The sequence below is a fragment of the Esox lucius genome, chromosome 18 (assembly GCF_011004845.1).
Source record: "Esox lucius isolate fEsoLuc1 chromosome 18, fEsoLuc1.pri, whole genome shotgun sequence".
NCBI lineage: Eukaryota > Metazoa > Chordata > Actinopteri > Esociformes > Esocidae > Esox > Esox lucius.
This window is the reverse complement of record NC_047586.1, coordinates 7,590,562-7,603,087: the sequence shown is the minus strand read 5'-3', so window position 1 is coordinate 7,603,087 and position 12,526 is coordinate 7,590,562. Positions and strand designations below refer to the sequence as shown.

Here is a 12,526-nt window from a genome sequence, read left to right as displayed (position 1 = left end):
ATAAAACCACACTCTTTCTCATACACAACCATGGAATCCAGGTTTGAGGTATTTGAAGTAATTTGACTGTAATTTATCAAGACTGAAAATGTGCTATTTCACAGACATTGTCCTTGGATCTTCTCTCTGCTATGGCCTGTGTAATCCTTCAACAATAACATGACAGGGGGAAAGTACACATTCATGTAGCTGTTTGAAAAGAGGCTGAAGATGACTGAAGAAAGACAAAACATGGCCTAATCAGCTACAAATAGCTTATCGATCGGCGCAATTCGTGATCCCAAATGAGTAGATGTTACAACGCATGAAGTTATAAAAACTACAAACCCTGAAGGTACACAAAACTCGTCCTTGACCTATTCTGTACGTCAGTTAATTTATATTCAGTAGTTGCCATTGTTCAAAACAAGACTTTCGTTCGATGCGGATAGATAAGCTTATAACTGCAGAATGTCTTTGTTCATAATGACACCACTGACATTGAGAAATGCGCAGATGTCTGCTACTAACCTTATCTGTTAACCTATTTGAGTCATAATGCACTAAAAAATAATGCACATTTCAGGATTTGTGCTGCTGCCCATTTGTCCAAGTGCATGGGCTTTTGGGACTGAATCCGTTTATTTATTGTGTCTGCATACTCCGTTGTTCTTGCACTTGACGGCTGCTTTGGGGTTGGCAGTGGAAATCTATACAGAGAGCATTTCGCAGCACGTGATTTGGTTTTGTAAAGCCATGCTTCACGCTCATACGGAGAGAACTCAGGCATCGCAACAGCCGCAACTTCAGTCCACAGCAAGAGAGGCGCATTGTATGAGAGGGCAGTCTGACTGTCTGCAGAGGAACTGGGCGCCAATCGAGAAAGCATATAAAGTAATACATAGTGAATGGGTGGATGCTTGGTTAAAGTCATTTTTTATAAAGATAAATGTGTTTAGATTTATGCTGTGATTATCATAATGCTTTAGGTCTTGTATTGCGCGTCAAGGTTGGATTAACGATTGGATACATTTTGGGTGGAGGGAGTCTACACCTGGGCGAGCAATGTGAAGGTAAATTATTGTTTTTCTTGTATTTTATTTGCCGCTTTAAGTTTTTAAAGAAACATGCATACTTGTGTATATTCGAATGTATTGCTATTATTTAGTAGGCTATCGTTTCTTTCATTTGACAATACGCAATTTAACACTAAAGCCCACATCAGACATCCACAAATTTACATAAAAGTTAACGAAGACTATGCAATGTCATCGAACTAAATATCTTTAAATTAAAGGTTAGACGGTGAAGGTGAAACGTTATCCAACGTAGGGCATATTCATCTTGGCCTATTGTTGAATTTGTAAATGGGGGGAAGTTAAAATTTATTTTGGACTAGGAAATAGACCACAACATTTAGTAAAATCGGAAGCCGTTAAGATAACGGTGTAAATAGGGTACACCGTCAGCCTTTGTGGCTGCACCTGAATCTGCTCCGTCCTGTGGGGACATCTTATTAAAACGAAGCGCGTTTCTCCAAGGTTACGAGAGTAACAAAGGGGTTTACTATAACACTATCCTGTCGTGACCTCCGACTTGACCTGCTGGATTTATCTGAACCGACAGAAATGGGTTCCCACGTAAACGAAATAGCCTGTGTCTCTTGTGTTGCACATCTAACAGAAATGTAATTGCTCTTTCCGTGTCACCAACATGCAAGGAAACATCTAAAAACCAGTCAACTCCCTTTGCTTGTGGTTAGTGTACTCGGTCAAAAAAAACTGACTAAAAGGGCTGTTTCTTAGACTCCTTAAGTGATAATGCAAGATTTATAGAATCCATAATTACACAGTATATCTTGTATTTTAATTACAACAGCCTGATGACTTTGCTCCATCAAACAATGTGAGGAAAAACCAAGATATGGTTGAATTCTGGCGATGGAATATGTGATTCAAGCGTTGTCAACTGTGATGAGGGAATATCAATCTGGCTGTGTTTCCTAATTTCTCCTTTTCAATGTTGGCACGTTGACATGTCGACAAACATTTCTCTCGTCGTTTCACAGGTTAAACAGGGACCGATCACCTTAGACTGCATTGTGCACCCATTTGGCCCAGTCATGAAGTCTGTGCTGGATGGTGTGGCAGACACTACCTTCCGGACTATAACCTCTGGACTGCAGTATCTGGGCTCCAACGATGCCAGCTACGATGATGCCACCATCAACGCTGACTTCACCAAGGGCAGATTGTCCGTCCAGAAACCCCTCTCTGCCTTCCGTGGTAATTCTTTCCAAGACAAGGTGCCCGGCGATGAAGAACTCATCTTCAAAGGTATACCTTTCTTCCCCACCAATGCCACGGACCTGTTTGGCAACCGGAGCGGCTTTGAAGACGACGGCGCCGGCATTCAGTGTGGCGAGAACTTCATGGACATGGAATGCTTCATGATCCTGACACCAAGCCAGCAGCTGGCCGTGGCAGTGATGTCACTCACCCTGGGCACATTCACTGTGCTGGAGAACCTCGTTGTGCTGTTCGTGATCCTCCAGTCCCGAACTCTGCGCTGTCGCCCCTCCTACCACTTCATAGGGAGCCTGGCTGTGGCCGACCTGCTGGGCAGCGTCATCTTCGTCTACAGCTTTTTGGACTTCCACGTGTTCCACAGGAAAGACACGCCAAGCGTGTTCCTCTTCAAGCTAGGCGGAGTCACTGCTTCGTTCACGGCCTCCGTGGGAAGCCTGTTCCTCACGGCTATCGACCGCTACATCTCCATCCACAGGCCCCTGGCCTACAGACGCATCGTCACGCGGACCAGGGCGGTCATCGCCTTCTGCGTGATGTGGACTATCTCCATTGTCTTCGCAGTGCTCCCCCTGCTGGGATGGAACTGCAAGCAACTGAAGTCTGTCTGCTCGGATATCTTTCCCCTGATCGACGAGAAGTACCTAATGTTCTGGATCGGGGTGACCAGTGTCCTAGTCATCTTCATCATCTATGCCTACATGTACATCCTGTGGAAGGCCCACCACCATGCCGTGCGCATGCTGAGCCGCACCTCCCAGAAGAGCCTGGTGGTGTACTCAGCAGACGGAACGAAGGTGCAGAGCACCCGCCCAGAGCAGACACGCATGGACATCCGACTGGCCAAGACCCTGGTCCTCATCCTGGTGGTCTTGGTCATTTGCTGGGGCCCAGTGCTCGCCATAATGGTTTATGACCTCTTCTGGAAGATGGACGACGACATTAAGACGGTGTTCGCTTTCGCCTGCATGCTCTGTCTGCTCAATTCAACCGTCAACCCAATCATATATGCCCTGAGGAGCAAGGACCTGCGACATGCTTTCATGAGCTCATGCCAAGCGTGCCGGGGCAGTGCACAGCAGCTGGACAACAGTCTGGAGTCTGACTGCCAGAACCGGCACATCACCTCCCACAGGGCCGCGGAGAGCTGTGTGAAGACCACTGTGAAAATAGCCAAAGTGACCATGTCTGTCTCTACCGAGACGTCTGCTGAAGCTGTGTAGCTGGTCCTCGTTACGTAACGGCGATATTGTGTCATAGGCTTCAGAGGGACCTTCGAAAAGAGAGGGTGGTGGACCTTCCACAGGATGTAATGAATTACACCCATTAAGCTTCAGCAGTTCATGATTTCATTGTTTTATGTTTCTAAAGTGTGCCAGTGTAGTGTTCCAGTGCCTAAGTGCCAAATTAATTTGTAAAGGTGACCAAGAGGGCGGACAGACTCAAAATATGTTTGACTTATCCAAGACTGTCATAAGACTACTGTTGGCCATACTCTTCATGACTGTAGATAGTGGTGGTGAATTAATGAAGGCTTAGTATATTTTTGTACTGTGAATTCAGGTTCTGAAATATTGATATGTTCATTCATGGGATAAGGGGCTACTGAAGTTTTTGATTAGGAATATGTTTTAATATGTTATCAAGATGTCAATATTTGTACCATAAAGAAGACATCCTTGAGGCTTTGGGCAGCCAGACGAGGCATTAACTTTGTATAGTGTGTTGTTTGAGTTCAAGCTAATTTACATAAGGGTCTAACTTTAATATTTGTTTACATAATACTGAACATGTTTGATTCATAAAGCAACAGAGGATTCGTTGCTCATGTATTCTGTTTTTATACATGGCTGAGTTTATTTTTTAATAATAAAATAACTTACAAGACTTAGGAGAAACAAAACCTGACTTTGTGTAGACAACTCCACTCACTGTTTGGGTCCTCTTTCCTATAATAGGAGGGGGAGGAATCTCAAAACTACAGTATTAAATTCAACAACATCAATTTGCCATTTGAAGCCTTAATAAGCTAATTTGCGAGTTGTGTTAACCAAATCAAAAATCAACAATAGCATTCTCTTTAAGGTACATACAGGTACTGACAGACTGAAACATACATACAGTTATGCCGGCCAACAATAATCTTATTTGTTCTGCCTTTCACCTCTTTTTCTCTAATCTTGATGTGCATTGGCTCTAGTGGTATGTTTTAGATAAAAATGAATGTATACCAAACAATTGTACAGTGTTAAATACAGTGCAGTTCTTTTACAGTGATGGATACACTACCACTACCATAATAAACATAGAAGTACATGCCATAGATATAATTCAGATCACTTTTAGGTGGATTTCAATTAATTCAGTACATTTGTGAATAACCTTGCAACTTGATCAAATATTTTTCAACCGAGGCTACTGTAAACATCTTATGAAATTGTTTCAGTGTTATCATAATATATAATTTAGTACTGTTGATGAGGTTTATATATATTTTTTAGGAAATAAAAGCTACTCAAGCAGGCCTAGCTTTTGGATTAACAAAAAAACTAGATAGCCTGTCTGTTTTTAGGTTGACTTCAGTTAACTTTTTATCAAAAGCAAGCATTTAATGATTACTGAGAAAATTTTACTATGGAAGTGAAGCTGTGTATGCGTTGTATGGAAAATGAGCCTCTTACAAGTGTTGATAAATTTAATTTTCCATTAGATTATATAGGACATTAAATCTAGAACTATCACTCAGTTAGCACAATTGTTCTATAGACATTTATCTTGATGTTAAACTACTACTGACCGCTGTTTACCAGTATGCTTTGAGTGTTGGAGATCTAATGTCAACTGTCAAGTGGCTTTTGTACAGTGGTGGCATCTGAGGAGTGTCTGTGGAAAAATAAATTGTGAGATTGCAATGTAATGTTTCCAAGCTCTTGAATAAAGTCACAGCTGGTTATCATGTCTGCTGCCTGTGTTCCTAATTCTTTGATGAACAACTGTAGGTGTGTTCAGTCTACAAAAAAAGACAAAACCATCCCAATTCAAGAAATTGGATAAACCTATTAACCGCCATCCAAAATAAGTGAACCAAAATTCCTGTTCAAATCATTCCTTCTCTGAATTACTCTCTTTGAAAAGGTGCAAGATCTAGCACCTAATGTGTAGGATCCGCCCTTGCAGGGTACAGAGCCGTACACTGGTGTCAGATCTGCAACTACGCTGTCTCAACAAGTCTAGGATGAACACAACATCTTATTAACCCGGAGCAGAATGGAAGCAGCGATTCCTAAAGCTTTCTCGCCCTCTTGTGGATGACATTCAACACTGGCCTTACATCCACACACGATTGACATTTTCCCGACAACTTTTCATTGTCCACATTAGGCCTGAGAGCAAATTACTTAAAAATTACATTGTCCGAGTTTGTAATTGAAAAAGGCTATATGTATCCAAAATCAACCATCCTACTTTAATATGTTCGATACAGACCTGCTTTCTTGTAATCTAAACCCAATCCAAAACCCTACGCCACAAGAGGGTTCTCCCTATGCCTTAGGCATAGGGAGAACATTGGATCAGTGTAGAAGATCTGGTACTAACTCCACCCTGCCCTCAGATGTATGTATTAAAATGTACCACCCAATTTACTATAATTAAAAAGTAGATGTCTTCAATGGCAATGTCCATTCTCTCGCAAGGGACATTGGGATAATAAGTGACCTGTGCTTTGCTCAGTGCAATGTGGAAATCAGGGGACAAGATTCCCCCCAGTCAACAACAATGATTAGGCTTGCAGGCATCTGAGCTACCAGAGCACAACAAGACAAGGCAGCCCTGTCCAACATCCAACAAAACCATCTACTCCTCTGATGGCACAGAGTCATATCAAGCCTCCCTCTGTGGGACCCCCCCCAAACACTTGTATGCAACCACCAAGATTAAAAATTCTGGGCCATTATGACAAGGAGTTACTGTGTGATTTAGACCAGTGTCAACCTTTTTCAGTTACTGTACCCCCAAAATGTTTTTGCACTGCTTTCAGTACCCCTGAAGTACCCCCCCATCTTAATTTCACTAGTAAGTCTACGGTGTCATGAGTGTTTTCAAGTACCCCCTGTGGAGAGGCCAAGTACCCCCAGGGGTCCTAGTACCCCTGGTTGGGAACCACTGATTTAGACCAGTGTGCCACTCAGAGAATGGGGAATGAAGATTCAGCAACCGATAACAGGGACAAAACAGCAGAGTAGGGTATTGAACCATTGATTCTAGAGGCATGGGGTCCTGGGATGGCAGGACTACCTTTATACTAGCCCCCTGGCACCCACCTGGACCAGTCTAAGCTAAACAAAAAAAAAAGTGTATTGAGATATCTACAATACTGTTGGGACTTAATCACACCACAGCACAGAAATGGCTTACTGTCACGAGGAAATGGAAAGTAAGTTGAGTAGATGCACAATCAGAAAATCGGAATTATATTGTGTATATATTGTTGCGGAATACCTTTTCGCAATTTCTGTACATGATAAGGGTCTGTTTTTGAGAACATGAAACAAAAATGTTCAGGGGTAAATCGTGATTGACTTATAATCAGTTATTTATTGTGCAATGTGATCTTTCGATCAATCAGTAGGCAGTCGTTTGGAGTTGTGATCTCCTTGAACACGGCCATTAACTAACAGCGTTATTCAAATTTCTCAAATCATCAAAAATTATTGGGACATTTAAATTTGGTGGGTGCTTTGGCATTCACGGCTCAGTTGGGGAATGTAGTTAAAAACCCATAAATATTGCATATAAACGTCCGAAAGCTGCATGGCAAATAAACTACATTTACCAGCACGACAGTTGTTTTTGCGCATGCCCATTAGGTCAGATTTGGAAATTCACGTTGTTTTTACGCCATGTTGGTTGTCATCAAGGAAGTAATTTGACGACGACGCTGGAAGAAAAATATTTTTGTCTTAAATCTACTATCATCTGGTTTAATACTGTAATTGGCCTCAAATAAGTGATTGGCTGATTATTATCTAACAGTCGACCACAACGGGGACTTGGTTGTGGATGCTTTTATGAATCCGAAAGACAAAAAACGAAGCCATTTGTTCCAACTTGAATTTTCCCCTGAGCGTTCGTTATTCTGAGAAGAAAGGCAGCGGAGGGGCCCTGTCACAGGAACTCTATTATATCCTCTCATTCCGAAAACGACAACTTTTACTTGTTTTTATAGTAATATAATATTGTTAACGAAATGGCTTGTGGGGCTACCTTGAAACGGACTATGGATTTCGATCCATTGATGAACCAGGCGTCCCCCAAAAGGAGAAGATGCGCCCCTATGTCTCCCGCAACCTCCACCTCATCACCCCAGAAATATCTGCGCATGGAGCCCTCACCATTTGGAGAAGTGTCGTCCAGACTCACAACCGGTTAGCAATTTTTTTTGGTACTAGACTTGAGACGTGTGTGAATCAATGAACTTATTTTATTTGTTCTTAGGGCACCTTTGTATGAATCTACGAAGTTACGCCATACAATAAGCTGGCTCAGCAAGCTTAGCTATTTAGGCAAAGTTAACGTTACCCGATACACCTGAAAGCGTGTATACATTTTTTTAAACCCGTGACTTTGATCTAACGTCAGTTGTTCATAGTCAAGTTTCAATGCAAATATTGTCGTCAGAACCACATTATGCTATGTAGCTCATGATGAACATGATGAAGCCGTAATGCTATGTTATGAGAAACCGGGCCCTGGAATGTTGTTTTGATTAACTAGCTTGCTAACTAACGGACATTGCAGTTCAATGTAGTAACAAAGCTAGCTAGGTACCGACTCAGTTGATGCACACTTAACCAGCAAAATTAGAATTATTGTTTGTTGCAATAGCCTTATTTGTCTCAAATGTTTATGTAGTAGATCTGCCTCGGTTTAAATGGTTTTATTTGGCTTGCTCGTTTGCTAGGGTGGCGTTAGGCAGTTATCTGCTTATCGGTGCTTCACAACATTTCCTAACCCGAAACTATTTTCAGAGCATACAAACGCACATCCTAAATTGCAGAATTTGTAATGGTCCACAGGGGAGACACCGGCTTGTGTTGTCTAATGAAAAGTGGCTCCATCCCTCTCTTTGTTTCACTAAGACACTCGATCATCAGATTCTCTTAAAGAAGTGGCACGCAAAATACATGTTTTTTCCCCCCCCTGTTTGTCAAAATTCGACACATTTCACTCAATTACTGTTCAAGCGAGAAAATTAGCATTGAATAGTGTAGGGAGTCTTTGTTTCGTCTTAATTGCATATTTAAATGTTTCTTTTGCTGATCGACCATAGGTGAAAGTAAAGCAAGTGGAGTGGAGTTGGTTTGGCGGAATGCAACCTACAGAGAGAGAATCTAAACAGATGTTTCTGTTGTTCTCATTATCCAGGCACGTTAACTTCCAATGAAAAATGCAATCATATTGTATTAATGCTCAGATTCCACAGTTTAAATTTATTGTTGCTGTAATTCAACAGTCTTCCACAAGGAGGGAGAAAATTAGCCGTATCCCCATTATAGGGAAAATTCACTGCTCCTCTTTTTACCTATAAATGTCTGTTAATAGGATGTTACGTGGCTTCAGACTGCGACTGATTTCGGGTTTTATTGGTCGCTTCAGTGCGGATTAAAAAATGTATCAACAGTTGGTCAAACGGAAGTGGGAATTATTCTTGTCTAAGATGAGAGGCTGACCAGGAAGAGGTGGGACAAAGAACTGAGCTAGCAGGGATGCTGAGCTCATAGTGAAACTCAACAAGGTGCATAATATTGCCAAAGAGAAGATGCCATTTACAAAGTTGAAATCGGAGATCATTCTACAAAAAATACAGGCTCTCAATACAAAGTATGTTAAAGGCACTGTGTCCCAGTATATTGGTGCCATACAGGGAAATAAAAAATAAAAATGATAACATGGATCAAGTTGCCTCATCCCCTTACATAGTGTCACAAACGTCTCTCCCAGAAGTAAGTTGTGAGAGTGTACCCACGGATCATACAGTACAAGGAACCTCTCAATGGCCAATTTGTGAACAGTTTGTTCGTTTTATAAATGTTCATCGCGGCTGTCAAGCAAACCTCATTACAGTCTACTTGTGTCCAACTCTAACTAGACCTTAATAGTTTTATGTATAAAGAAACACTGTGTGCCCGGTGTGTATTAATGTACCATGTTGAAAGCAGAAATTGGCAGGTATAAAACTGAGACTGCAATGAGATTCCTATTCTGAATAAGAGGCTTTTCAGTACAGTCATGAATAGAGCTTTTAGTGTATCCTTTGCCTGCAGCTCCTCAGGATGAATTAAGTTATTTTCACAACTCAGAAATCTATCAGAAGTCATAGCAATTTCAGTGATTTTCAATCATCAGACGCAGCCAATGATTCACAATCTCAAAAAGATGAGCTGACTAGCGAGCCCCTGGGAATTTATGAGAACTAGTGTTGCCCCTGTTTTGAAATGCCTGCCTTGGTGGGGGAGAACAGGGCTCCCGTTTATCTGTAGTCTTTACAAAGCTAGAGAAAATGTGTCAACTTGATCACCAAACATTTTGTTGAAACTTTGTTGAGACCAAACCAATGGCTGTAGCGAACAGGGACAACCATGTCTACCTGTCTCCGGTGTGATTGAGCAGTCAGAGAAACAGAGGCCACAAAAGCCATAAAGGGTAACTTTTTATTTTTTAAATATGACAGCCGGATTAATTAACAAAAATGTAATTGGTTGAACTTTCCACGGGTGAAATTTAACAAATGCTGCTTTTGTGCTTAATTATGTCTGAAGCACCTCCAGTTGGTCATTATCTAAGAATGCAGAAAAAAACCCACCCCACAGTTTTTTAAGGCTGAATTTTCCTTATAAGGAGATGTACCAAGTAATGTCATTTGGAATGACTGATTGAAATGGCCCTAATGTAATCTAGCCATGGTTTTCCTTTTACAGAGCAAATCCTAAACAACATCAAGCAGGAGTACAAGCGGATGCAGAAACGAAGGCACCTGGAGAACAGCTTTTTGCAGTCGGAGGGCTGTTGTCCTTTGGAGTCACAAGCCCATGGCTCCATCCTTAGTGGGTCCAGTCTGCCAGGTATGTCAGTGGGTCCAGTCAGCCAGTGGGCCCCGTCGGTTCATCCACTGAAGACCATTGGCGTTCCAATAATGAAATAATGCTGTTGACTTTTCCTTACAGGTGCTTCCTCTGGTGCCGTGTCCCCATCTAGAAAAGAGCAGCCTCTGTTTACCTTGAAACAGGTTGGGTTGATCTGTGAACGACTGCTTAAAGAACGAGAAGAGAAAATACGAGAAGAATACGATGAAATATTGACTACAAAACTAGCAGGTGCGTTAGAGAAACCGTTTCTTTTAACTCTATTTCAAAGGCAGAATAAATAGCTCTTTCCATTTCTCAGACTGTATGGGTCAGTTAACTTCTCCTGATCCTTTCCTCTTTATGCAGAGCAATACGATGCTTTTGTCAAGTTCACTCATGATCAGCTAATGCGGCGATTTGGAGAGCAACCTGCTAGCTGTGAGTAACAAACATTTCGATCATGATATTGAGTTTTTAATGCCCCCTCTTCATAAACGCCCGTGTCATTTCTCTATCTTGCTTGATACACTGTGAACTCGTTACCACCTAAATGTGTTTTCACAATTGCTCTCTTTTCCTCTTCAGATGTTTCCTGAGTGAAACCCTGTGTTTGATGGAATACCAGTTTCACGTTTTATTCTTGCTGAAAAGTGCCCCAGCTGATTCTCTGCCAACCGTATGCTCCAGGGACTCAGTGGGTCTAGCTGGGCTTGTAGCAGTGCCATACCTCTCCCGTGGGCACATGGCATCTCAGGCTTCTGTCCGTGGCAACTATGTTCCCTTCAGCAACTGGTATTTGGGACGCGTCCCAAATGGCTCCCTATTCCCTATAACTGTACTCTGCTTTTGACCAGAGCCAATACAGTCAGATGGTGTACTATGTAGGGAATAGGGTGTCATTATTTTGGATCGAAACGTTGGGGAGTGCTTCCTGCCATCAACACGTATACGGACCTCCGCCACCAAGTAACTCTACCTGTGGCCTCCCTTATTTTAATTGCCATATTGATATTTGCTAGGCTTTTTGTTTTTTTCCTGATGCCTTTTATAAAGTGACCTGCTGCTCCCAGGTGTGCTATTGTCCCAGGACTGTTCCCAGGTGTGCCGGCCATTGTCCCAGGACTGTTTGTGCCCTTGCCAGCTGCATTGCCATTCTTGTCAAGCCAAGACAGGTGACAAGGATTTGGCAATGAAGCCCTAATCGACTGTCTATGACTGCAACAAAACATAGATTTTTTTTATTTGGTTCCATAAACATGCTTTTTTTAAATGTTCTTGCAAAGATGCCACAGCAAATCAGCATGTATCTTTTTGAGAGAGAGGCGTTCACTTCAAAGAAAGTGGATAAATCACTGAAAAACCTGGACTCGAGGAGAGGACATCCTGGCATTCATCAGTTATGGTTAGATTTTACTCTTGTAAAGGATATTTGTAATACAATTTTATTTTTTTTGGTTTAGCTATTGTTTATCCTTTTTGATTTTATTAAAAAAAAAATCTTTAATTGGCTATGTAGATTAATGGACCTGGGTTTGGGGAAAGCTAACTAATAAAAGGTTTTCATTAAAGGGTGATCCTGTTTGACATTGTGGTCTTTTTCATAGGCATAAATTGTCATACTCTGTATCTGTTCAATTTAGCTTCTCTATGTATCTATGTTCCACATCAGTGGCCTGGTTGCCAGGGGTTAACATTCCGTTCTGTGTTCTGTGTCATGCCAAAGAAATGACAATCAGTGGAATGTAATTTAAAAATCACTGAGGGAGTTATTTTGTATGGCTCAGGCTCCTGTGTTTAGGTGAGTTTTGCACCGGATAAAAGTGGAATACATCCGCTTTAGAACCAGGCTGCCTCCCGTGTGTGAGCCGAGCACTTGCGTTTTGACAGATGGTTGAATTTGGCTGAAAAGGGAAGTGACATACTTCTCTTTTCGCACTCTTGCACTTTCTTCAAATAACTTATCTGTTGAAACATTGACCATGTATTTGGTCTCCACAGTTCTTTTTTTAATTTAAATACAGAACCTTTGTCCTTACATTAGAATTGACTGTATACTTTTTAGAGAAAATCACATTCACCAAATTATTGACACCCCAGACTATTTGTGGCACAACA

The 12,526-nt window shown here is 41.7% G+C and overlaps 2 protein-coding genes across 2 annotated transcripts; both read left to right on the top strand.

The window, feature by feature from the left end:
• The first annotated feature begins 634 nt into the window (after positions 1 to 634).
• cnr1 (cannabinoid receptor 1) lies at positions 635 to 5,241 on the top strand. Its single transcript, XM_010882813.3, has 3 exons — positions 635 to 873; positions 989 to 1,052; positions 2,048 to 5,241. The coding sequence occupies exon 3, from the start codon at positions 2,102 to 2,104 to the stop codon at positions 3,506 to 3,508; it is 1,407 nt and encodes a 468-aa protein (XP_010881115.1). The 5' UTR covers positions 635 to 873; positions 989 to 1,052; positions 2,048 to 2,101; the 3' UTR covers positions 3,509 to 5,241.
• Positions 5,242 to 7,191: 1,950 nt separating this feature from the next.
• On the top strand, positions 7,192 to 11,985 carry akirin2 (akirin 2). Its single transcript, XM_010882810.3, has 5 exons — positions 7,192 to 7,711; positions 10,265 to 10,408; positions 10,511 to 10,660; positions 10,778 to 10,849; positions 10,997 to 11,985. Exons 1-5 carry the CDS (start codon positions 7,534 to 7,536, stop codon positions 11,005 to 11,007), a joined length of 555 nt encoding a protein of 184 aa, XP_010881112.1. The 5' UTR covers positions 7,192 to 7,533; the 3' UTR covers positions 11,008 to 11,985.
• The last annotated feature ends 541 nt before the right edge of the window (positions 11,986 to 12,526 follow it).

Bases quoted from the DNA above. Each gene is read 5' to 3' on its own strand.
- cnr1 (XM_010882813.3), top strand. From the start codon at position 2,102: ATGAAGTCTGTGCTGGATGGTGTGGCAGACACTACCTTCCGGACTATA.
- akirin2 (XM_010882810.3), top strand. From the start codon at position 7,534: ATGGCTTGTGGGGCTACCTTGAAACGGACTATGGATTTCGATCCATTG. The intron at 10,409-10,510 runs GTATGTCAGTGG...TTTTCCTTACAG, and splicing joins TAGTGGGTCCAGTCTGCCAG to GTGCTTCCTCTGGTGCCGTG. The intron at 10,661-10,777 runs GTGCGTTAGAGA...CTCTTTATGCAG, and splicing joins ATTGACTACAAAACTAGCAG to AGCAATACGATGCTTTTGTC.